Source organism: Corapipo altera, unplaced genomic scaffold (genome assembly GCF_003945725.1).
Source record: "Corapipo altera isolate COAL_440 unplaced genomic scaffold, ASM394572v1 268, whole genome shotgun sequence".
Lineage (NCBI taxonomy): Eukaryota > Metazoa > Chordata > Aves > Passeriformes > Pipridae > Corapipo > Corapipo altera.
In genome coordinates, this window is record NW_020884901.1 from 4,932,187 (window position 1) to 4,955,028 (window position 22,842).

Sequence of the window (22,842 nt, forward strand, 5' to 3'; positions counted from 1 at the left end):
AGCCATAGAGGCCATATGAATGTGACAGTAAAACACATATTATCGATCTACTTTTTGCCATTTGGTACAAACATGGAGTTAAACCCCCAAATTTTCCAGCCTGCACTGGGATGTCCTTGGATGTGCAGCATGAGCGTTCCCTGGAGCTAAAGGGCAGACAATGTTGCTGAAGATATTTAGTTTCTCATACATTCTGCAGTTCACCTTGGGAATAGAAGAGGGTCGAGGCAGCAGCTTGAGGTCAGGGTGTTTCGGTCAAAGGTCTGTGGTTGCTCCCACTCAACAACAGGAGAACACACAATTGCAATTCTGTGCTGTAGCCTCCTGCTCAGGGTAACCATCTGGACACAGAGCGGCTTGTTTATACTGACTCCTCCCTTGTGACAAATCCAAACACACTCCTTGTCTCCTACACCACATTCAAGGTCCCTGGCAGACATGTATTTTTCATCTCCTAACAATAGCATCCAAAATGTAGCACTCCATACGGCCCTACAGGATCCTCCACCGCTGCTGTGCCTATCTGCTCCTACATCACTAATTCTTAGCCAGAAGACTGATCCCAAACCATTCCTATTGGATTTCTCCATCAGCAGCTCAGATTGCAGGTACTGAGGCTGTTTGTGCTGCACACACACGGGAGAGAGAAATTCTGGCACATCGTGCTGAGACAAATCCGGGGTCACATCTCTTGAACTCAGCAGAATTTCTCCAGGTTTATCTCAGTAATGGGAGATCAGCTTCTCGCCGGGGTGATGTGACCCTCTGCTCAGCTCCCATGGATTGAAGGAAAAGTGAGGAAACAAAGCTGTCTGTCAACATAGGCTGAGCAGCAAAAGCCAATACCAACCATTCTTCACTGAAAAACTTATTCCCTTCTGGGTCTGACTGGAGCACTCTGGATAATATCTCCTACCATGGCAGGACTGAAGCAGAGTGAACTCCAGAAGACAACCGTGAGTCTGTGATAGTCAGAAAACCTTCACCAAAATACACAAAAGTAATTGCAAATATGCAGGACTTCACAGAATCCCAGAAGGGTTTGGGTTGGAGGGGACCTTAAAAACCATCTTGTTCCACCCCTGCCACAGGCAGGGACACCTTCCACCTTCCACCAGGTTGCTCCAAACCCCATCCAGCCTGGCCTTGAACACTCACAGGGATGTGTTTTGGGCGGTACAGGCTGTACATACCCTCCTCCCTGGCTCACCTGAGGTGTTTATTTAACAGCCTAGGTGAATTTATCATTCAGGCCAGCAGGCAGTTATTCCTTCTGATGCTTTGCAAGCATAAGCAGCAAAGTGGGGCAGTTTCTTTCCCAGCCCTTCCCAACCATTCATTTCTCCAAAAGCATTTCCCAAAGCAGTGCTGTAGTTAATCTGGGACAACATACAGGCAGGTGGGCCAGCTGGTCACTCCCAAATGTCATAGCAAGATACCTGCCTCCTTTTCCTTCCTGAAGGGTATTACATTTTCTGTCCCCTACCCTGCAGCCAGTTTTTGTGAACAGGATTGTCTCATGTTAACAAACGTGGAAGTCACCCAGTGGATTCAGGAACTGTTAGAGAAGACAGAGACAGAAAGATTGTGTGAATGCAAAATAAATGAAAAATGCTACAGACTGTTTCTTTCAATCAAGCCTGAGTACATCCTATGGATTTATTCTTTCATAAGAGGTATTTCAGTACTTTTTCTGTTTACCTTTCATTAAGTGTGGGTTCTTACACCCGACAGCTGCAGAGACGTTTCCTCCATAACAATATCTTAAAAGCTTCAACCTCTTCACCAAATAATAAAACTTAGCATATTAATTAGCGGTCCTCAGGAACCCCAGACAATCATTTCAAGATGCCTCTAATCTCAGTGGGGTTTCAGTCTCTTCTCGGGTCTGCTCAAAGCTTTGTATTTATACCATTCACCTCAGCTGAACAGCAAAACTGCACATGGATGAGACAGAAGTAACCCAATAAGCAGCAGTAATTGGATTAATAACCCATTAGCACAAATTCAAAATCCCAGTGGTTATTCCTAGGAGTAGAAGGGAGGGGTTGCCATGCTTCATATTAGTACATGAATTAAGCACTGGGCACCAAGAAACAAGAAAATTATTTCTGCAGATGAGTGATGCTGTGTTGTCCTTCCCACAGGCAGCACTCACAAGGGAGCCAGTTAGTAACTCTGCCTTTGAGCACGTCTGCACCATGTATTAACCTGGAGTAAGCAGCACAGGCAGGTGCTACAGCTGGTTTACAAACTCTCTCCACACCTGTCAGACACTGGTGACCAAAGAAATCAGGTTGGTCTGAGCTGTTTTGTAGCTTCCATGGGCATTTTAGTTCCCCATATAAAAATGAACCCTTAGCAGCTTTTTCCCACCCTGCTTTCAACTACTTTTTTTTTTTCTCTTAAACCAGAGAAGCCATAGCTTCTTCCTTTTCACCCTTCCTGCTTAGAAGTTGCCCAGTAAAATCCCACAGACTACTTCAAGAATTCAAGAGGACACTGCTGTTGCTGGCTTGTTGTTACCTGCTGGTTTGCAAAGCTGTGCTGGTTGCAGGAGCTGGCAGCAGTGACCTTGCTGAAGCCTTAAAGAATTTAGGTCGGGGCTTGGCACAGCACTGGGTGAGTTTGGAAAGATCAGTAATTACCCCTCAAAATCATGGGGGCAAAATACTGAGACCGTCAGTTCCCACGATCAGGAAAGATCCATAACCAAACCTCACCAGCTGGTGGTCGTCTTCTTAGGCTTAAAAACAAAAGTACCAGTTATTCAGGAGTAAGGGAATTGGATGAGTCACATAACTCCCCCATTTAACACATCCCTAAATAACAAAGTATCAGGAATGCTGCAGCAAGCAGGAGGAATCAGAAAGCTTGGAACTCAAGCAGTCCAGCTCTTGAGCTCATTGTTTTTCAGGCTGTTTACTCACTTACTGAGCATATATAACCAAAAAACGTTAGCAATGGGGAGAGAGGACTAGCATGAGAAGCTTGGAAATACAGCACAGTTTTAAAGACTGACATGGAAAGGGGGGGAAAAAGGAGAGGAAAAGGAATGAAAATACAGAACAACTCAGCTGTGCTGCCCACGCAGCCTGACACGGACACCAGCACCCTGTTCCCAAGATCAGTGTATGAGAAGCTGGCACTGTCTCACCCTGCAGGTCTGACAGCTCACACCTGGATCCCATCCACCCCTAAATTAACCACCTCCAGAGCACAGCATCCACCACATCACCAACAGCACTTTCAAGAGTCTCATAACCCCTCCCAGCCCCTTTCTGACCTTTAGATGCCTGCAGAGAGGTTGCTTGAGGACAGAGGAGCATTTTGCATTCATGTACCTGTTCAGCAGAACCATTTCCAGGTATCAAATCTCTCTGGGTGGTAATGAAGTACAGTCTCTTCACTCCTTTGTCCTTTAACTGACACAGAGTTGTTTCAATTTAAGTGGCAGAGATGCAAAGAGATTTACTGGATTAACTACAGCCCTATCCATCAGCCTTCAACAATGCACATTAAGTATCTCATTGCTTGTGTATCCCCAGCCTGCTTATATCTAGAACCCTCACAGCAGAAATCCCTGAACCTTCCCATGTGTTAATAAGAAAAAGAGCTGCTAAACTACAGCAGCTGGGTATGGAAAAAAAAAAAAAAGATAATTTCATAATTAAAAGATGCAGAGGCCACTAAAGCTTTTTTAGCCTTTTTGAACCATTCTTGTCCACACAGATGTGGGTAACATGGCTACCAGCAGCCTCATGCACAGACCTGAAAGTGTCAGCATCCAGCTTTTGTTTTTCAAATTTCCCAAGTCGTCTTGAGGACGTGATTGTTGCGACACTTACTAAGGAATCCTCATAAAACTGAAAAATAACAATTCCCAGCTCTCGTGTGGAGCATTCCAACGATACCCCCAAGAAGTTCAGTGCTATTTTACAGAGGCAGCACGGGCAGAAGTTTGAGCTGTGCAGCAGCAGAACGGATTAGCCATGTCCTTGCTTGTCCTCAGCCACTGAGCCCCATTATGCTGTAGGATTTGGGTAGCAGCGCTGGTGGCAGCCGTCCAGGCCCTGCTGTTTGGCAGGGCAGTGAGGCGGAGCCGGGAAGGGAAGTGCCACAAACGCGATCCAAAGGTGCCATCTAGTGCCTGCTCGGGACCACAGGGAGAGCAGCCGGCGCTGGAGGAACAGCAATGAAGGGAATTTCCAGTTCCCAAGAAAAGACTGAGCAAAGAATTTTGCCTGAGGGAAGTCTGAGAATTTGCAGTGTTAGAATTGGATTCAGGAACAATTAGGGTAGATGGGTTTTTTATCACCTTTTTTAAGAATTTCAGTGCTGTGATGGTGCAAGTACGTATTTCAATACAAATAGATACAATACATAGATAACACAACAGCTCTAATACAGCACCAGAGAGCTGAGAGGATGCTCCAAAGAAAGCATCACATCCATTCTGCACAGAGGAGGTGACTGACTGCCTGCCCACCTCTAAGCACCAGCCTGAGGATCACCAGTGTCATACTGGGCTCCCTGCCATCCCCCAGTGACCTCATGACTCACCTCCCCATGGAATCCTGCAGGGATGCAATACTGGGAGAGCCATTGTGAACAACTCCAGGCAATCCTTACAGAGGAGCCCTGCACAGAAGATGGACTGAAGAGGAAGGTCAAGTCCTGCTTGAATGGGATGAAGAGCAACAGCTGAAGGGAAGAAAGAGGACATTGCAACCCTTCCAGGTGTCCTGGCACAAGGAAACTTGAGCCAACCATAGCTCTCAGGCTAGACCCAATTAATTCTGGAGAAAAACAAGCTAATGCACACACTGCTGAAGGACTGATTTGTTTCAAAAACATTTATTGAAATGTAAAATATTTAATACAAAACAATTCTGGTGCCTCCTCAGAAGAGAAGCTCACCACATCAGGCATAAAAAAACAAGAGACCAGCAGGATGTACACAAACTAGGACACAGCTTGTCCATGGCTCCTGGCTCATCTGGACAGCAACAGTCACATCCCCTCTCATATCCCTGAGAAAAAGCCATGAACAGCCAGACTCTAATTGTGGTTAGCAAGGGTGTGGATACTCCTGTTGTCTAAACACATGTGCCTGGATCTACAGCCTTAAAAATAAGGGCTCTGTCACAGGACAGATCTGTGTTACAGTAAGTTAAAATTCAAACCATCTTTTGGGGAGAGAGAAACATCAGAAAACACATCCCTTCCTCTCTCATTCTGCACAAATTTATGGGGCATTAGACACAGCAACAGGTGCAAGGAGACATGTCCCAGTTGCATCTGCATCTTCATAAAGGTCAGATATCAATTTTTCAGGCTGCTGCACTAAAAGGCTATTGGACTTAAGTACTACTTTGTCCTATTGTACTAAAAGGACTCAGGAGATATCCTAGGAATGAGGAATTTTGGTGATTTCTGAAGTGTGGAATGAATGTTGGGGACTGGAACACTGAAAAGAATATATAATACTGAGAATCAAAAGCTGCCATGCTGGGATTTCAAATGACTGCTTCTGGCCATGTGCCCTATCCCTCCAAATCCAGCAACCTCTGTCGAGCTTCCAGAATGATCTCCTCCATCACCTCTGGTTTGAGAATGTCCTTGATCTGCAGTGGAAACAAGAGCAACATTGGCACTAGAAAGCAATTACTATTTTTGCACACCCGATGGGGACAAATGTCCCTGACAAACAGCAAGGGAGTTCAGAGGATTGTGGTGAAATAAGACCTGTGGCAGAGGGTCCAGTGTAAAGTCAACTTGGCCAGAGTTAACAATTCTTACAGAGACCAGAGGAAATCAAAGATGATGCTACCAACAACTCTTCCATCTCTCCTGATGGACACGCACCAGTATTTGGGAAGGGGAGAGATGACTTCAAAAGAACATCCCATGTAGCTGAGCAGGCTGGCATTGGGAATGAAAGCAGACAACAGTTCAGATCCCATTCATTTATGGGAAGAGAATTCCTTGTGATTGTGCTGGCAGAAATCACAGTGAAAAGCTGTACAGCAAGAGGTCAGTGCAGGATGTGGATACAGACACAAGATCTCTCTGTACAATACATGACACTTATTTTTTCATTGGTTCTTAAAGTGCACCATACCCTCACACCATCCCAAATTTAACAGTGTTTTCACAGCAATCACAGGGGATCCATAATCCCAGTGAGGGATACACAATATCTTCTGAAAAACGGACTTATTCCTCTATAGGAATAGTTGGACGTTGCCAGACTATCTCTGAAATCGTGCAAGGCAACTTATGCTATGCAGAGGGGGGGAGTTTGTATTGTCACTTAGAACAGGATGCTTTGGAAAGCTAAAAGGAAGCTCCACCACCTAAATTACTGACTTCAGCAGCAACTGGTGCAGCCTTTCTGTTCCCTCCCCCACTGTGGAACAAACCCCTCTGGTTTCTGTACCTGATGAGGAAGGGATGCTTCATAGCAATACAGGATGCTGGTGTCAAAGAGCATCATCTTGTGAGTAACCAGAGCCACGATGCAGTTTCGGAGCCGTGAGATCACCTCCCGGTCAGACAAGGGAACCGGCTGAGGGAGATCAGAGGAAAAGGGATGAATGCACAGGGAAATAATGCAGGCTGACTGTAAAAAAGCCTTGCTGTGAACCTAATACCAAATCCTGAATAAAAACCATTGGTAGGAGAAGGTTCATCTTCCCTGAGGCCTCACCTCCAAGTTGGTGGTGAAGCCCCCAGCCTCTTCCTCCTTCTGCTCCGGGGTTGGGTAGATCCAGATGAAGCCGTTGTTGCCAAGGATCACGGAGGCACCACAGGGCAGGTCATGGAAGTGAGTCTTCTGGCGTTTCACGAGGGAGGGAGAGACCTGAACCAGCACACCCTGGGCAAGCTGGAGTGGAGATGAGACTCAGCGTGAGAGACACGAGCCACCACAGACAACATCAAGTCACCCCCACTCACTCCATTCCTGCCCTAGGCACCACTCCATTTTAACACCTTTTCCTGTGAAACAGTGAATGTAAAACCTGCCTGCCTCTGGGAGCGCTGGGGGGATTAGCTAATGCCTGTGCAGTCCTTTGAAGATGAAGAATACTCTAAGTGCTTAGCACAAATGTTAATAATATCTTGATCACAACTACACGTCAACCATCCCTGCAGAAAAACGAGGAGTGAGAGGCCCAATTTAGCAGAACACTTTCTCTCTTAATCCAATCACTGTCCTTCACCCTTTGTGCAATAACCACACTTCCCTTTCATCTTTTAAGTGCTAATACCCTTGGTCTGGTAATCCCAAACTGCAGCCTACGCTCCGATGGCCCCTTGGCTTCTTTCAATGCACAAAACCAGAGATAAATGCCAACTGTGTAAAGCCTAAAATAGAGCCCTGGGGAGAGAAACAAGTTACAGGGGCAACAGCCTGCAGAAGAGGAGCGAGATTTCTCCCCAGGATTTAATTTCCAATGGTTAGTGGGGGAAACAGGACTGGCAAGCTGGAATTGTAGACAGGGAGTGCAGTGGCTCAAAGGGCAACTCAAGGACACCTCTTCTGCTTTGGGAAAACTCCACTTGGTACTCCCATGTACTGAGATTCTTGCTATCCTGCAGAAGTCAGTTATAACAACATCCTGCTCTATTCCAGAGCTCTTTTCTTGAAAAAAAGACTCCAAAAGGCCTCATACAAGTCAGCTGACGCAGAATTAGGCCAAGATCAAGGGCTCTGGAACAACTTACCTTCCCGTATTTCAGACTCCGGGTGTGCAGTGATACAGCCCCATCAGAAAATATAGACTGGACCTCTGCCTGTCGGTGCCACTTAAGGAAAACAAAGTCCCTGAGGTTGCCCAGTGCCACCCTAGCACAGCTCTCACCCCCAGCCAGGCCAGCCGAGCTCTGGCTGTTCTCCCCATGCCCTTGGCTCTTCTGTCAATGGGAGCAGCAGAAGGATACACTGATGAGGTCCCCTTCCTGCAGGTAATCCCTCATGGCAAGCTCATCTTCTGCTGACCTTCTTCTCTGAAACAACACAAGAAAAGTTACTTGTGGCCCAGAACGAGAAAACACCCATTTAATATCTCACTGTAGGAGACCGTAGGATGCCATGTAAAACACCCTGGTCACCAAAGGAAAGCCAGGCAGAACAGCACACTTTTAGGTCACTGAAGTATTATAATGAGGAGAGTTAGAGATTCAGAGCTACAGATTCAACCACAAACCCCACCATTATGCTCATGCTAACTGTGGGAAGGGCTCCAAGCTTCCCAGTGCTCCTGCCATGGAAGCAGCAGACAACAGGACTCTGGCACTGCTCTGCCTCAGCTACACTCACCAGTTCCCCACCAGGTAAATTTATAGATGACAGCAACAGGACTGAATCCAACCTGGAATTCGTTTCCACTTTCCATCGCTTCTGCTGAACCTGAGGGGAAAAAAAAATAGCCTGCTGCTATACACCCAAAAATTGAACGGGAGCTGCAGCCCACCAAGCCCACAGGAGGGGACAGCCCTGATGGTTTTTCCAGCCTCATCCCGGTTAAAACCAGTGGCTCCCAGTGCCCCGTGCGGGGATACTGATGTGTATCAGTGTTTTAGGATCCTTGGAAGTGCTCCAGGTTGGATTGAGCCACTCCGATCAGCCGCCGCCCTCCTCCTCCTCAGCGCACGAGTACATCTCCAAACCCTGACATCAGCACCGCGGGAAAAACGGGGCTTTACCTCCGTAATCCTGCCGACCACGATGTCGCCGATCTCGCCGTTGTACCTGGGAGTGCGACAGGGAGAGGCCGTCACACCCCTCACCAGAGCGAGGCCCAGCCACCGGCCCTCACCTGACACGGCCACCTCACCTGCCCGCCCACACTCACCTGGCCTTCAGCGCCCTCACACACACCAGCTTGTTCACCCTCTCCACCACGCCGGCCACCGAGGCGATGAGCTTGTCGTCCTCCACATACGTGCCGTGGCCCCTGCGGAGAGAAGGGCGGCTACCTGAGGACTGCCCGAAGCCAAGCCAAGCCGCCGCCGCCTCCCCTGCGCCGCTGCCCTCACCTCATGTATCCCGTGTCCGTGGTGATGGTGTCCCCCGGTGCCACCAGGTGCTTCTCGGCGCCGCGGGGCGCGCTCGCCCCCAGGGGCCCGCGGACCTGCGGCAGCCTCATGGTGACCGCCGCCATCTTGGGCGTAGCCTTAATCCCGCCACAACGCGGCTTCCGCCCGCCATGTTGGCTGCGGGCGAGAACACGCCTGAGGCGCGGGTGCCGCCATCTTGAGTGAGGGCGGCGGGGGGAGGTCTCTAGGCATCCATATTTGTTACTGGCAACAAAGGGTCTCGAGGGCTTCGCCCCGTTGGAACGCAAGGGGGAGCGCGGCCATGTTTAGTGAGGGCAAGGTGCCTCACCCCCCTGGCAGTGACTGGCACCCCAAAAACCTGCCGGGCAAACCGAGGGGGCTCCAGGGCCCCACAGACCCTCCCGCGGGGCTCACTGGGCCCCAGCACCCCGGTTGGACTGCAGCCAAGGGTGCACTCGCCCCGGAGGGAGCAGTTCCCCCCCCGTGTTTATCTGAAGACACCCCGCTAATCCTCTCCCGAGCTGGCTCAAACTTGGCTTAAACACCCCCGAGGGGCTCGGGATTGCCCCCTGCCCTTGGCAGAGCTGTGCCAGCGGGAACTGATACGTCTGTGGAAAAGTTTAATCCGTTTAATTCAAAGCACCAGTCTGGCTCTTGGAGCTGCTGAGGAAATACCCAGGGAAAAGCAGCTCAGCGATGACCGTCAGCAAATTAGCTGCTTTTTCAGGATCCAAAACAAACCTTCCAGCAAGACCTGCACCTGTGTCCCATTGCAGCTGAAACACGGGCATTAATTCTTGGGAGGTATCAAAGGATATCAACAGCTGTGGCTTCAAATAGGGACTGCACAAGTGCACAAGGGACTGTTCAAATAAGGACTGGCAGGGTGGAACCGGACCAAACACCACCCCCTCCAGCACTCACCCCTTCTTCCAGACCTGAAAAAGACCTTCTTTAGCCAAAAACTGTTTTTTCCTCCTCCTGCCTCCACTCCTTGGTCCAACAGATAATGCCACTCATTACTGTGTTAATTAAGACCTTCACTCATCCCAACCACCATGTCCTTCCCTGGCACATAAAAAAATAAAGCTCTCCATGCCATCCCTCTTCTAAATGATAAATGTCCCAAGTAATTTTTATTTAGAATACAAGAGAGAGGTACAAATGTATTTACACTGTGTACATATACAATCAAATAATATATAATATCAAAGTTCTGTAAATAATGTTTACATAAATATTTACAAAGTTAAAGTGACAGTTGTTTGTTTTTTTGTTTTCTTTTTCTGGAAGTAAAACACGGCTTGTGAGAACTTTATACAACTTAGACTTATAATTAATATTAGAATACCTTCTTTTAAGCCTTATGATACACAGCCCTCCTTCCGGAGTGTGGGACTCCAGAGGGCGCTTAGAGTTGTCCTTGGGGACAGAGCTGACCCGGGGACGGGCTTTCTCTGTCCCCAGAGGGCAGTAGCAGTTCCAGCCGAAATGTTCCCTCACGGCTGGGGAAGAGTTGCTCCAAGGGCTGGAACAAACACAGCCCGGCAGAGCTCAGGGTCCCCTCAAAACCTGCCTGTGGATGGGCATTCCCAGCTGGCACGGTGTCCCCATGGAATGTGTCCCCTCTGCCTACTCGGCATCACTCGGAGTGGTGGCAAAGCCCAGTGCACAGCTCAGGCCGGAGCGGGGCAGGCAAAGGGGTGCTTGGGTGGGGGAAAATACAACTGTTTGCTAACTCAGGGCTCCCAAGGAGGGAAAGGTGTCCCTTGGAAGGAGCCAGCAGGACCAAAGCCACCCCTGGGACAAAGAGTTGTGACTGGGATGGCAGCATCAGGGCTGTGCCAGCCTTCCAAGTGTCTGCTGGGCACTTACTAGAGCCGAGAAGGAGGAGGGATAAGAGCAATTTTTCTTTCCTCCAAATTATCTGTAAAAGCCAGGTGTGACTCATTCAGGCCCAGCTTTTCAGCAGCTCCAGCCCACTGGCACGTCCATGCAGGACATCCTGCTGTGTCCCTTCTCCCCTGCCAAGCCTAGGGACCAGCAGCCCACCCTACACCCTGGGGTATGATCCCACACAGTGCAGCTGCACAGCTGGGTGTTCGCCTCACTCACCTGCCAAACCCATGCCCCAGAAACAACCCAGCACCCCCTCCAAGACACAAAAGCAGCCTCTGCCCCTCCAGCTCTGCCAAGGGCCACCCCCCCAGTCCATTGCATGTCTCAGCATCAGTCCTTGCTGTCCAAAAATCCCGCTGCCGCACCGAGGGGTTCACAGCACCATGGTGGGGATGTGGTGGGCCAGGGAGGCAGGGTGGGGCACGGGCAGGGCCGGCGAGTGGGCCTGCAGGGAGGCGTTGGGGGGCCGGTGCCGGGCGCTCTTCTGGTGCGCCCGCAGCCCCGCGAGCTGGGAGTAGGCACTTTGGCACACCTGGCACTTGTAGGGCCGCTCTCCCGTGTGCAGGCGGACGTGGTTGCGCAGGGTGGAGGATTGGCTGAAGCGGCGGTTGCAGAAGCGGCACACGAAGGGCTTGTCCAGGGTGTGGATGCGCATGTGGGAGCGCAGGTTGCTGCGGGAGTTGAAGCCGCGGTGGCAGATCACGCAGCGCATGCGCCCCGTCGTGCTGGCCCCCGTCTCCACCGCGTGGAAATCCTCTGGGGATGACAGGGCATGGTCAGGCACTGCCCTGCAGCAGGGCAGCACACCCCATCCCTGAGCACTGAAGTGCTGGATGCCCTGGATAACCCCCCCGTGCCCCCTGGCTGGCTCCCTGCTTGTGGGGGCACCCATCCTAAGCTGGCATCCTAAGGATGGGGCCAGCACTGGGAATAGACTCACCCAGATTTAGAGGAGGGGGAACATTAAAGGTGAACTGAATGAATCCCTAACAGATGGGCACAAAAAGCACTTTTCCCCTCCATGACCAGCAGCAGAGCTGGAGGGGGTGAGGGCAGGAACCCACAGCCACGCTGTCCAGCCCCTGTACTGGTCCCACTTTCTCCCTCTGCTCTTCTGGGCTCTGACCTGGTTCTCTCATAGTGGAAAATACAGTCAGAGAGCATGGATGGGATCCAGCTCCAAACACAGTGTCCCCCAGCAGTGCCTGAGCTCTGCTGTGCCCGCAGAGAAGCATCTTGGGGAACCACCGAGAAACACAGAGAGTGAACACTCAGGGAGAGAAAAGCCTCCCGAGATGGTGATTTGGGGATAGATCCATTAAATGCAGAGTGGGGTCGTTAAAAGCAGAGCTAGGATGTCTAATATATTCCATAAGATGTCCCTGGCCTCATGCCCACCCCACGGCCTCAGAGCTGGGCACAGGGTGATCAGGCAGAGATGGTGCAACCGCTGCTCTTTCCAATGCTACCTACCATGTTTGTTCTTCTTCTGCTCCTCTTCCAGCCCCGGCACACCAGGAATGCCCAGGAAGGTGTTATGGGAGTTCCCGTACCAAACCAGCAGCTCTTGGTCTGGAGGAATCATCTAGAAAAAAAGATGCAGACAGAGGTGTTTGGAGGGGACATGAACACCCATCATTGTGCTGGTCACTTTGGACCTACCCTGGCTGTACCCCATCTCCTGGGAGACCCTGCTGCCCTCTGGGACCTGCCAGTGCTCCCCAGCACCCGCAGGCAGGCACAGCACTGCCCAGGCTGCAGCACTGGAGGCGATGGCACAGCTCAGCACCACCCACCACCGGCACAAACCTAGCCAGGGGTCTCCCAGGCTGAGACACAAACAAAGTGACAGGAAAATACACAGCAACAGAGCAGACAGATAGAGCTGAGGGCTCTGGAGTGCAGGACCCAGAGGTCCTGGCAGCTTGGGGAGATGAGGACAGGGTGGCACACAGAGACACAGAGAAATAACCCGTTTGTGGAGCCACAAACCGCAGCGAGGCACAAGTGGCAGAGACCAAGGCAGGGAGCTGTGACACAGAGCCACAGCCCAGGGCTCCAGCAAAATGTTTCAGCTCTAGACAGAGCCCCTAACACCCTCCTGCTGCAGGGCACAGGCAGCATCTCCCACCCGACCCTGCCAGGGCTGATTTTGCAGATCAGCAAAGGGCCCATCAGGCCACGGATGAGAGGAGAGCTCAGAGCTGCTCTAAGAGACCACAACTCGGGTGCGAGATGCTGCTTATTTCTCACACCAAAGGCACTGTGCCTGCAATAGCCCAAGGATATGTACAGGGCCAGGGAGGGGGTTTTGCATCACACATGCTCCCATTTTCCTGAAATGATGGCACTGCTTCCCCCATTATGTTCCTGCGCTGCCAGGGTGAGCGGCCGGGAAATGCCACTCGAGGCTGTGTGCAGCAGCTGTGGTTGGGAAGCTGGACACTCTCACAAGGGTTCAGACAACAGTAACATCAACACCACTTCATTGAAAAAAATATACATATTTCCCCTTGCAGATCCCTACCATTGAGAACCAAATTTAGGAACAGGAAAGTCCTGTCTTTTGAAGGATGGTTTTGCACACCCAGAGTAGTCCAAGAAAAGCATCATCCACATGAAACACAGATTGTAAGTTAGATCACCCAAACACTGAAAAAATGTGCTGAATTTTAAGCATCTGAAAGCAGCAGGAATTTGCCTTCATATGTTTTAAGTGCCCATCTGCATAAAGACCTCATTGGGGCTGCAGAGAAGGAATTTGGAAGGTAGTGGAAGTCGATATCCCTTTGCATCCCAAATTGGTGCTGGGTTTTGGTGTCATTTTCTCTTAACAGAAAATGAGTTCTTTTTAATACAAGCAAATAAAATATTGCTGAAAGGATAAAACAAGTCTGCATGGATGCATATGTGTGTTTTATTCTACTGAAGCAGCTGCGCCCACACCAGCAGTGGGTGAGCACCCATGTCCACACACCCCAAAGCAAATTTAAATTGTCCCCAAGGAATCCCATGGCCTTCAGATCAAAGGCCAGAACTCGTTGCCCTCACTTTATTTTCCAGCAGCAGCAACTTCGTGTTGCTGAGAATGAGGATGGGAAAAACTAATTAGCAAGTAAGGGCAGGAACGGGCAGAAGACATTAAAGTACTAAAGGCAAATAGCAGAAAAGGCATGAAATAAATCTGATTTTGTGGTGCATAGTTGAGAAAGGCATCCTAAGAGATGTGCTGGAGCCACGGTGCAGCAGAGGCAGAGTGGCAGGGACTGGGCAGCTCCCGGTGCCTGCTGGGGAAGGGACACCATGGGCACAGACAGGAGGCTGTGCAGGGGGACAGGAGGAGTGTGACAGTGCCCATGCACAGACACATGTCCTGCTCAGCAGGGCAGCTCTAAGTTCGGGTCAGTGTGTGCATATCCTGCCCAGGACTGAGCTGTTCCTGCTGGTGTCAGGCTGAAGCTGCACCCTTGAGGTGAGGGAGTTGACAGGACAGGTGTGGTGGGTGACAAGGGGGATTGCTCCAGTCCAAGGATGCCAAAGACTCCATGTGATTAATGAGCAGAGAGAGAAACACTAAAGGAAAACCCTCTTACTTTTCCTTTTCTTGTTGGGTGCACAAACTCCGGTAGGTTTGAACGAGCGATGGATTTTGGACTGCACGTGTATGTGTGCATGGGCAGGAGTGGGGAGCCCAGGGAAAAGGCAATTCCTTGACCTGTCATGCCCAATTGTGACCCAGCTCCTCACACATTCCATGCTTTCCCTCATCACACTCTCACCCATCCCCTTTTCCTTCTCCTGGCACGGAGGCATCCATGCCAACACGGTGGCAGCAGGAGCACTACCAGGTACCTGCCATTCCTGGGGAGCATACTGCAGCATGACAGCAGGCACCCTTCATCCCCACCTTCTCCTCTCCATCGCTCAGGGTTCAGCACTCTCAGCATTCCAATTTTGCTACTTGTGCCAATGGAATTAAACTCATCCTGCTCAGATGCTCACTGCTTCAGCCCCAGGAGCAAACCTGCAGATGGACCATGACTATACAGGGCCTCTACATACACCTCCACAAATATTGGATCACCCACCCCATCACTCATGCCTGCACAAGGTGTGAAAACCACAGCTGTATTCCTAATTACACCACGGCTACCTGAAATTATTTCACCCATTTGCATAATTAAGAACAGTAATAAAAAGCAATTAAGGTGCTGTCACAACAGGCACAGCTCCCCACAGGAGTATCAGATCTTAAAACTGGGAACAGCTGAAGCCTTGGGAGAGATGTCCAGCATGGGGAGAGCAGCAGGGAAGCACTTGGGGCTCTTGGTCACAGCACTGCACAGGGAAATGCAGCAGAGCCCAAGGGGCACACGGGACTCTCCTGCAGCGGGAGATAATATACCTGCTCCTCTTCCTACCCACCCACTTGCCTTTCTACAGCACTACAGCAATCCCTAACCCAGCCCTGCTGCTGGCTCAGTGCAGAATGGGGCTGTGGTCCTGTGCCACGGAGCATTTGAGTGTATACTCCTCTGTAAACCAGTGCAGAAGCTCAAATAGATCCAAGGAGCTGCCCACAGAACCATCAGGCACTCGCACTCCGTCCCAGCAGAGACCCTCTCCCAGCTGAGAGTGCTCCTGAGCAGGTGAGGCTCTGGACCCGATACTAGATAGGGACAATCTACAGTTCTTGTCTGGGGTGAACTGGGAGATGTTCTCTCTTGTGACTCTTTAAGCCAAAGCTGCTGCACAGGACACCTCCCTGAGCCACCACCTTTCTCCACCTGCAACAGCATCGGGTTATGGGGACACTGCACACGAGCAGGGCTGGTCCTCACTGTCACCCTGCTGGAACTGTGGGACATGTATGCACATGGCATCAATAATGCCAGGAGCCAGACACCCACCACCATCCCAGTGTCTCCTGCAGGGAGCTGTGGGTGCCCTCCAGCCTTCACCCCACAGCCTGTGCCATCCCCTGGGACCCAGTACCTGCTCCTGTGCCAGGCCAGCACTGACCAGCACTTCATACAGGAGCACACAGAGGAAATAGGCAGGACAAATCCCTTCTCCACAGCCCCACTGAGGAAAGCCCAAGGCATGGCTGTGCCAGCACTGCTCCCTGCCTGCTCCATGGCTCCCTGCTCCATGTACAGCCAAAGTGTGACACCCAAGCAAAGCTGTGCAGAGTCAGGCACATCCTGCACTCAACACCTGGGTTTCACAGAAACCCCCAAAACATACCCCTGCTACAGAGAAGCAGGTTCTGCACAAAATCCTATTTTTTCAATAGAGCATCAACCCCCCATCCCTACCCAAATCCCTGCCTGGGCCAAGATTGCAGCTCTTCTCACACTTTACACCCCAGACAAGCTCAGGCAGTGTTTGTTCTCTCTCTGCTCCGCACGGGTCACTCCTTGAAAGGGGATAGAGAGGAGAAGGGAACTTTACTGCTCCCTGAAGTCCATGTAATGGCCACTCCCTGTGGTGCCTACCTCTCCCAGTGGATCTGGAATGGCAAAGCTGCCCTGTGCTTCCACAGACACCCCAACAACAGCCCAAAAAACAAGTGAGGGAGGGACTGTGGGGTCACAGATCCCACCACCCTGCCTCCACTCCTGCAGCTGCCCGGTCACCCTTCAGCCCCACTTACCTCAATGGCCTTGTAGAAGATGTTGTTCCCAATCTGGACCACCTCCAGGTTCTGCTCCTGCTCATTCCGTGCACACTTGATGTAGGTCATCCAGCTGCGATGATCCTCCTGGCTGGCGTCGATGAAGTAGCGCACGGTGCCGTCCTCGTTGAAGACCTGGGAAGGGGAGAGAGCAGTTGGTAGCAGTGAGCCCACACTGGACTGAACCCCTCCACCTCCTGCCTCTGGGATAAAGCCCCTGGACAGGGACAAGCTCAGCCCCAAGGCTGTGCTGGCTTTGAGACCCAACCAACAGCCAGGAGATGTCCAAACCCTTTCCGCTCACGGTCCTGGGCTGTGCATCTGCTGCTCTGCTCTGACATGGCTGGTCCCACCAGATCCCATCCCCCTGGATAACCCAGCTCTCTGCCCCAATCCCCCTTCTTGGCAGAGCTCCACCAGCAGCAGCTCAGCCACAGAGGAAGGAGCTGTTCCAGCATCCTGCAGGTGCCCATAGGAGCGGGAGCATCCCTGGGTGGAGGGGGAAGGTGCCTGCCAGACGTGGAGAGATGCTTTGCAGGATGGCAAGAAAGGTGAGGCAAGTTTCTATTAAGCATAAAATTGTAATAATAATAGCAATAATTAAGTGCTAGTCTGAGTGAAACCAAAAAAAAGGAGGAAAACCCTGTCTGCTTACTGGGCATAAATGTACAATATCTTGGCATTTCAGATCCCCCAAACCCCAGGGTTTCACTTGGGATTAGCCTCACCAGGTCTGGGACAAAGCAGGGGACAGGGCAGACCTGGTTTTGCCCACTGTGGGCAGCAGCCAGTCGGGTGTTCCACCACAACAGGGCAGGGTAGCAAGACATGAGCAGCAGCAGCGTTTTGGGGCTCCTCTGAGGGCTGAGGAAACCTCATCCTTCTCCTGCCTGAAGGGTTTCCTAAATCCACTGCCCAGATCTTTGCATGAATGAGGAAACTGAGGCACAGGGAGGGTGTCAGGCGCCACACAAGCACAGGACAGAGCCCCAGCATCCCGGCCCTGCCTCTCCCCGGCCGGTCCGGGCTGCACGGACAAGGGCGGTCGTTACCTCCCACATGAGGTTGTTGTTCTTGCACAGGTCCACATGCTCAGGGGAGATGACCCTGCCCGTGAACGGCCCCATCTCGGTGCCAGCCTTGATCCAGGTCTTGGAGAAGATGCCGAGCCCTTCCCCGGGGATGGAGCTCTGGGCGATGATCACTTCCGACGGCAGCACCAGGCTGGAGAGCTTCTGCACCTCTGTGAGCGGGGAGAGGGCTCAGAAAAGGACCGGGGGGGAAGATCGGGGGCGGCGGGGACCCCTCCCCATCCCCGGCCCCAGCCCAGACCCCGGGGCTGAGCCTTTTAAACGCCCAACCGGGCTCCCACAAAGCGGTACAAGGTTCCCCCGGGGCATTGAGGAGGTACCTGGGAAAAGCATCCCGAGCTGGGCGAGGGAGCGGGGCTGGGAAAGGAGGTTAAATGGTGTCTATTTCGGCCCATCCAGCAATTTGTCATGCTGTTAAAGTGATCTGCATTCATTAAACTCAACTAGAAAGAAATTGCTAATTCTAAATTCATTAGTCCTTTAGGAATGCTGTAGCGCTACATTGTGCCTGAATGGCGCGAGGGCTTGTTTAAAAGGGCCCAGGAATTCCTCTTACAAAATGGGGAGATGAGATGGTTGACATATCGTGAATGGAAATGGAATTAGCCTTCATGGTAAATTAAGAGAGGAACAGAAATCCGAGAGGGGGAAAAGGGAGCCGGGACGCCCCGGCGATGCCGGGGCGAGAGAAAAGATATTGTCCCGGGCGGCTGAATGCGGGGCGGCCCCGGCCCCCCCCGGCTCCCCCAGCCCGCGGTTTAAGTGGGAACTTTCTCAGGTCAAGCCCAAGTTAACCAAATGAATTTAAAGCCCTTTTTCCCCAGTCCCACGCCTGGGGAGAGCGGGGCGCCTGGACCGCATCCCACCGCCGGGCACCGGGAGCCCGGCCCGGGGCCGGTGCGGGAAACCGGGGGGACCTGGGTAGGTCCGGGGGGGGTTCACTCACCTCCGGAGAAGGACTGAGCCAGGACCTCGGCCGTGAAGGCGGTCTTGGGGCTGCTCTTCTCCTCGAAGAGCTGCTCGCCCAACACGTTTCTCCAGCGGCCGTAGAGGAAGCTGTGCAGGATGTCGGAGGTGATCACCTCGGCCAGCGAGAGCCCCTGAGGCTTCAGCCCGGGCTTGAGGACCAGGGCCTCGGCGGGCAGCACCGAGCCCATCATGGGGGCGAGGCGGCGGGGCCGGACGCGACGGGGCCGGGCACGGCGGGCGGTGGGCGGCAGGCTGGGCTCCGTGCGGCTCGGCGGCTCCCGCCCGGCTATATATGAGCTTCATTGACCCTCCTAATTGGTTATTAATGACCTCCCTGACGTTGGCGGAGAGACTGGGGCTGCCGGAGCGAGGCGAGCCGTCGGAGCCCCCCCCTTTCCATCCCCTCCTTCCCTCCCCTCCCAGGGGTGGGGTGGCTGAAGGGAGGGAGGGACACGGCGAGCACGCACACACACACCACACACAAACACACACACGGATATACAGATACACGCACATACACACGCACAGGCTCGACCCCCGCACCTCCCGGCCCGGGCAAACCCAAACCCGGCACCTGCCCCCGGGTAGGGCAGAAAAGCAACGAAAGGGGCAGAAATGCCCTCGCCGGTGTTCCGCGGACGGGGCGCACCCTCGGGCACGGTCCCGCACGGGCTCGCTCCCCGCCCGGCCCTCGCGCTCGTTTTGGGGCTGAAACGCGGCGCTTTGGGGCCGCTGAGCACCACAACGAAATCGGCGGCCCCGAGCCCGACAGCCCCGGCTGATCGATGGCATTTGGCCCCCGCGGCCCCAGGGGAACGGGCCGAGGCTTCCCCAGCTGGCCCCGACCGGCCGCGGCTCCCCGCTGCCCCCGCACCCCAGGCCGGTACCGGCGGTACCGGGAGGAGCCGGCGCTGCGCCCCCAAACCCCGGAGAAGGTTCCCAAGCACGGAGCGGGGGGTGGTCGCTCCCGGGGCTGGTCCCCGCTTGACCCCAGGGATAGACTCTCCTGGCTGCCGCCTCCAGACCGGCCGGTCCTCAATTCCGCATCCCCGTGGGAATTGTGCCCACGGGTGGATCGGGGATCCGCTCGTGGATCCCTCAGCTCCCCGCAATGGCAACCCTGTCCTTCCGTGTCCCCCCAGTGCCGGACCCCGACCTCGAGGGGGGCTGCAGCATCTCTGGGGCTCTGCTGCTGCAACACCCGCATCCCCGCACCCGAAGACATTCCCCGGCCAGACACGGCGCCCATCCCCGCCCCGCCGAGCCCCGGGAGCCCCGCCGCAACCCCTGATCGCCAGGAAGGTGGCACCAGAGCAGTCACCCCAAATCCAGCGCTCCCTCCCTCCGGGCCCGAGCTTTGCCGGCTCAGCAAAGGGTTAATCTTTCCCGGATTTAAACCCAGTCCTGCTGTGTCGGAGCTTAGAGCCCTCTCCTTAGCCTTGTTCTTTTGATTTTCATGGGGACGAGGGGCTGTAAAGGGCCGGGGGAAGAAAGATAGGCCCCCAAATTCCTCAAGCGCTCAAAGGCCAGTTCCTGCGCCCGAGAAGCCCCACCAGATCTCACCGTGCCCGGAGCAGGAACCAGGCACAGCTCAAACCCCCATCCCATCCCCTGGGTGGGTGTTTTATAGGATGAAGCTGCGGAGTGGCTTCTGCCCTTGGCCAAATGATGCTGCTGCAACCCAGGTGCAATTATTTCTATTAATCCGTTCAAGAAGCAACGCAAATGTCAGGAACCCACCCAAACTTGCTCCAACTGAGGGTGTTTGCCCAGCGAGAGGCAGCGGTGCCCTGGAAAGGGGAGGTTAACAGCCTGCCAAGGGTCGGTTTGGGGTTTAATAAGCGTAAAAAATAAGTTTATTTGTTTTTTCTGGACTTTGGCTGGATGAGCCGTCAGAATATTCCAGTTTTGCTAAATATAACGCATCAGGTGGAAAGGTTCCCAGCACCGGCTCCCTCTGGCCGCCGAGACAAGCCAGTCCTCGGATTGCTTTATTTCCCCCCCCCCTCCCCCCCCAGGAAAACCCTTCAACCTTCAAGTTATCCCGGGACAAAAAATAATAGATGCTCTTAAACCCCCTGCGGCTCCGGTGCGGGCTGCGCTGAGCCCCGCTCCCGGCTGCGGGGGCTCGGCGGTGCGGGGGGGGGGGGGGGAAGTGATGGAAAAAGGTGGAAAAAAAAAAATTCTTCCATTTTCTGCGTGGTTTTAAATATCCCCAGCTGTTTCCCAAAGCTTCTTCCCAGTCCTAGGAAGGTGCTTTGCTGTGTGTCCGTGTGTCCCCCCCCCTCCTCATTTCTCTTTTTTAATATCGCAGCTATCCCTCCTTTTTAACATTTAAGAGGAAACAAGTTTAATATTCATGGCTGTTAATAGAGAAGGGCCATTATCGCCGCCCCATTGTTCTGAGCCCCGCACAATGCTGCTTGTATTTTCATGTGTATATTCCCAAAGTTCCTTCTGAGCGTTTAGTGAGCACTTTAATATTCATGGGTGTTAATAGAGAAGCCCTCAGTATATTGGCATATTGTTGGGAGGTGTACATATTGGTCTGACTCTGAATAGCCACAGTCCTCTTTTCTTTTGCTCTGTTTTGCAGGGTTGATGGGCCAGGAGTAAATGGGCATTTTTCCCCCCGTCTCCCCCTTACAGAGAGAACATCTTTATTCCAGTCCCAGACTTTCTGGTTTCCCATTCAGGACCCTCAGAAATAATGTCAGGCAGAAGAAAAGTGGAGCAAATCAATCTTTCATGGTCTTTTTGAGACCAATTTGACATCCATGGACTCTTCTTTTCTTTCACAGCCTACAAGGGGATGGTCAGGATCTGGACAAGGTTGGGGTCTGATGAGGGGAGACATGGGATCATAATGCAGCAAAGAGAGAAAAGAAAAGCAAAACAAGAAAAGATTGCAGGGATGGGGTGATGGAGGAAAAATGAGGGTGAATGACAGTGCAAGAAAGGAGATTAGAGCCCAGCAGCTGCTTTTGGGGGGGGGGGGGGGGGGGGGGAGCTCTCTCCCCTCTTCCAGCCCTTCGCATGAATAGGATTTGAACAGAGCGGAGATTGATTTATAGTTATTGCAGTTGAACATTTATTGCTCTTAAAGAGTGGCGGGGAGAAAAGAGAGAAAAGGGGTTTGAAAAGCTCCTTTCTGTATTAAAGAGGTATCAAATGAAGACTGCTGAGATAATATACAGTGGCCAATGGGAATTTGATTTGCTTTAAAATTTAACTCTTGTGGGGCCGCCGGGGATGGAGCCGGGATGCGGGGATGGAGCCGCCGCTGCCCCGGGCCGGTGCAGCCGCGATCCGATTCTCAAACCCCGCAAACAGCCCGGCTTCACCGCGGAGATCTGCGGCGGCTCCTGTGCGACGGGGAAGGGCTGCAGCGAGGGAGGAGGATTTAGTGCTTCGTTAGTATAGTTTTGTATTATTTTTTAATTTATTTTTTTTTTTCTGTAGGGAGGTGAAAGCAGGAAAGATGCGGAGCTACGAAATAACCGGCGCAGGGAAGAGCCCTTTTCGGAGCTGAGTTTTCCTGCTCTAAAACCGGAGGTTTCTCCTCTCCGGCGGCAGAAACGCGATCGCAGCCGAGTCCCCCCGGGCGCAGAAAGGAGCCCATTGTTCGATGGGGAGAAAATACATTTTTAGCGGTGATTGAAAGCTCCCCTCTCGTTTGAACTCTAGAAGAAAGTCCCTGGCAGGGAAGAGCATCCCCCTCCCTCTGCCCCAACATCTGTTTGGAGCAATCCAGGCTCTAGGGCAGAGCCGGGCTCTGCCCCCTCCCAAAGTCATTAAAAAGATATTAGTTGAGCTGAGAAAAGTCCAGCGCAGCCCCTCGATCCGAGCTGGAGTGTGTGTGGGGGGGTGATGGGTGTCATTAAAAACGACTTTGGATTTACCAGTGCTAATACCAGGCAAAGGAGTCCGAGTTCAAAAGCCCCCCGGCCCCGGCCGCCCCGCCGCTCCCTGCCCGGAGCCCCGGAGCCCGGGGCCGGCTCGGGACAGGCCGGACAACCCCATCACCTGCTCCGAGCGCCCCCCGAGCGCCGGGAAAGGGGGACGGCAGAGAGCCGGGATGGGAGACGAGGCGGTCAGCTGCTCCAGCCGCATCCCCCGCGCCTCCACGGGCTGCAAAAT

The 22,842-nt window shown here is 52.8% G+C and overlaps 2 protein-coding genes across 2 annotated transcripts; both read right to left on the minus strand.

Moving 5' to 3' along the window:
- Positions 1–4,841: 4,841 nt before the first annotated feature.
- EXOSC2 (exosome component 2) lies at positions 4,842–9,275 on the minus strand. The gene is made up of 9 exons (XM_027649803.1): positions 9,046–9,275; positions 8,862–8,963; positions 8,713–8,758; positions 8,327–8,416; positions 7,948–8,013; positions 7,732–7,800; positions 6,713–6,889; positions 6,443–6,571; positions 4,842–5,627 (listed from the first exon to the last, which is right to left on the minus strand). The coding sequence occupies exons 1-9, from the start codon at positions 9,168–9,170 to the stop codon at positions 5,547–5,549; spliced, it is 885 nt and encodes a 294-aa protein (XP_027505604.1). The 5' UTR covers positions 9,171–9,275; the 3' UTR covers positions 4,842–5,546.
- A 1,998-nt stretch (positions 9,276–11,273) lies between these two features.
- On the minus strand, positions 11,274–18,894 carry PRDM12 (PR/SET domain 12). Its single transcript, XM_027649801.1, has 5 exons — positions 18,680–18,894; positions 17,695–17,885; positions 16,622–16,777; positions 12,439–12,550; positions 11,274–11,721 (listed from the first exon to the last, which is right to left on the minus strand). Exons 1-5 carry the CDS (start codon positions 18,891–18,893, stop codon positions 11,339–11,341), a joined length of 1,056 nt encoding a protein of 351 aa, XP_027505602.1. The 5' UTR covers position 18,894; the 3' UTR covers positions 11,274–11,338.
- Positions 18,895–22,842: the final 3,948 nt, after the last annotated feature.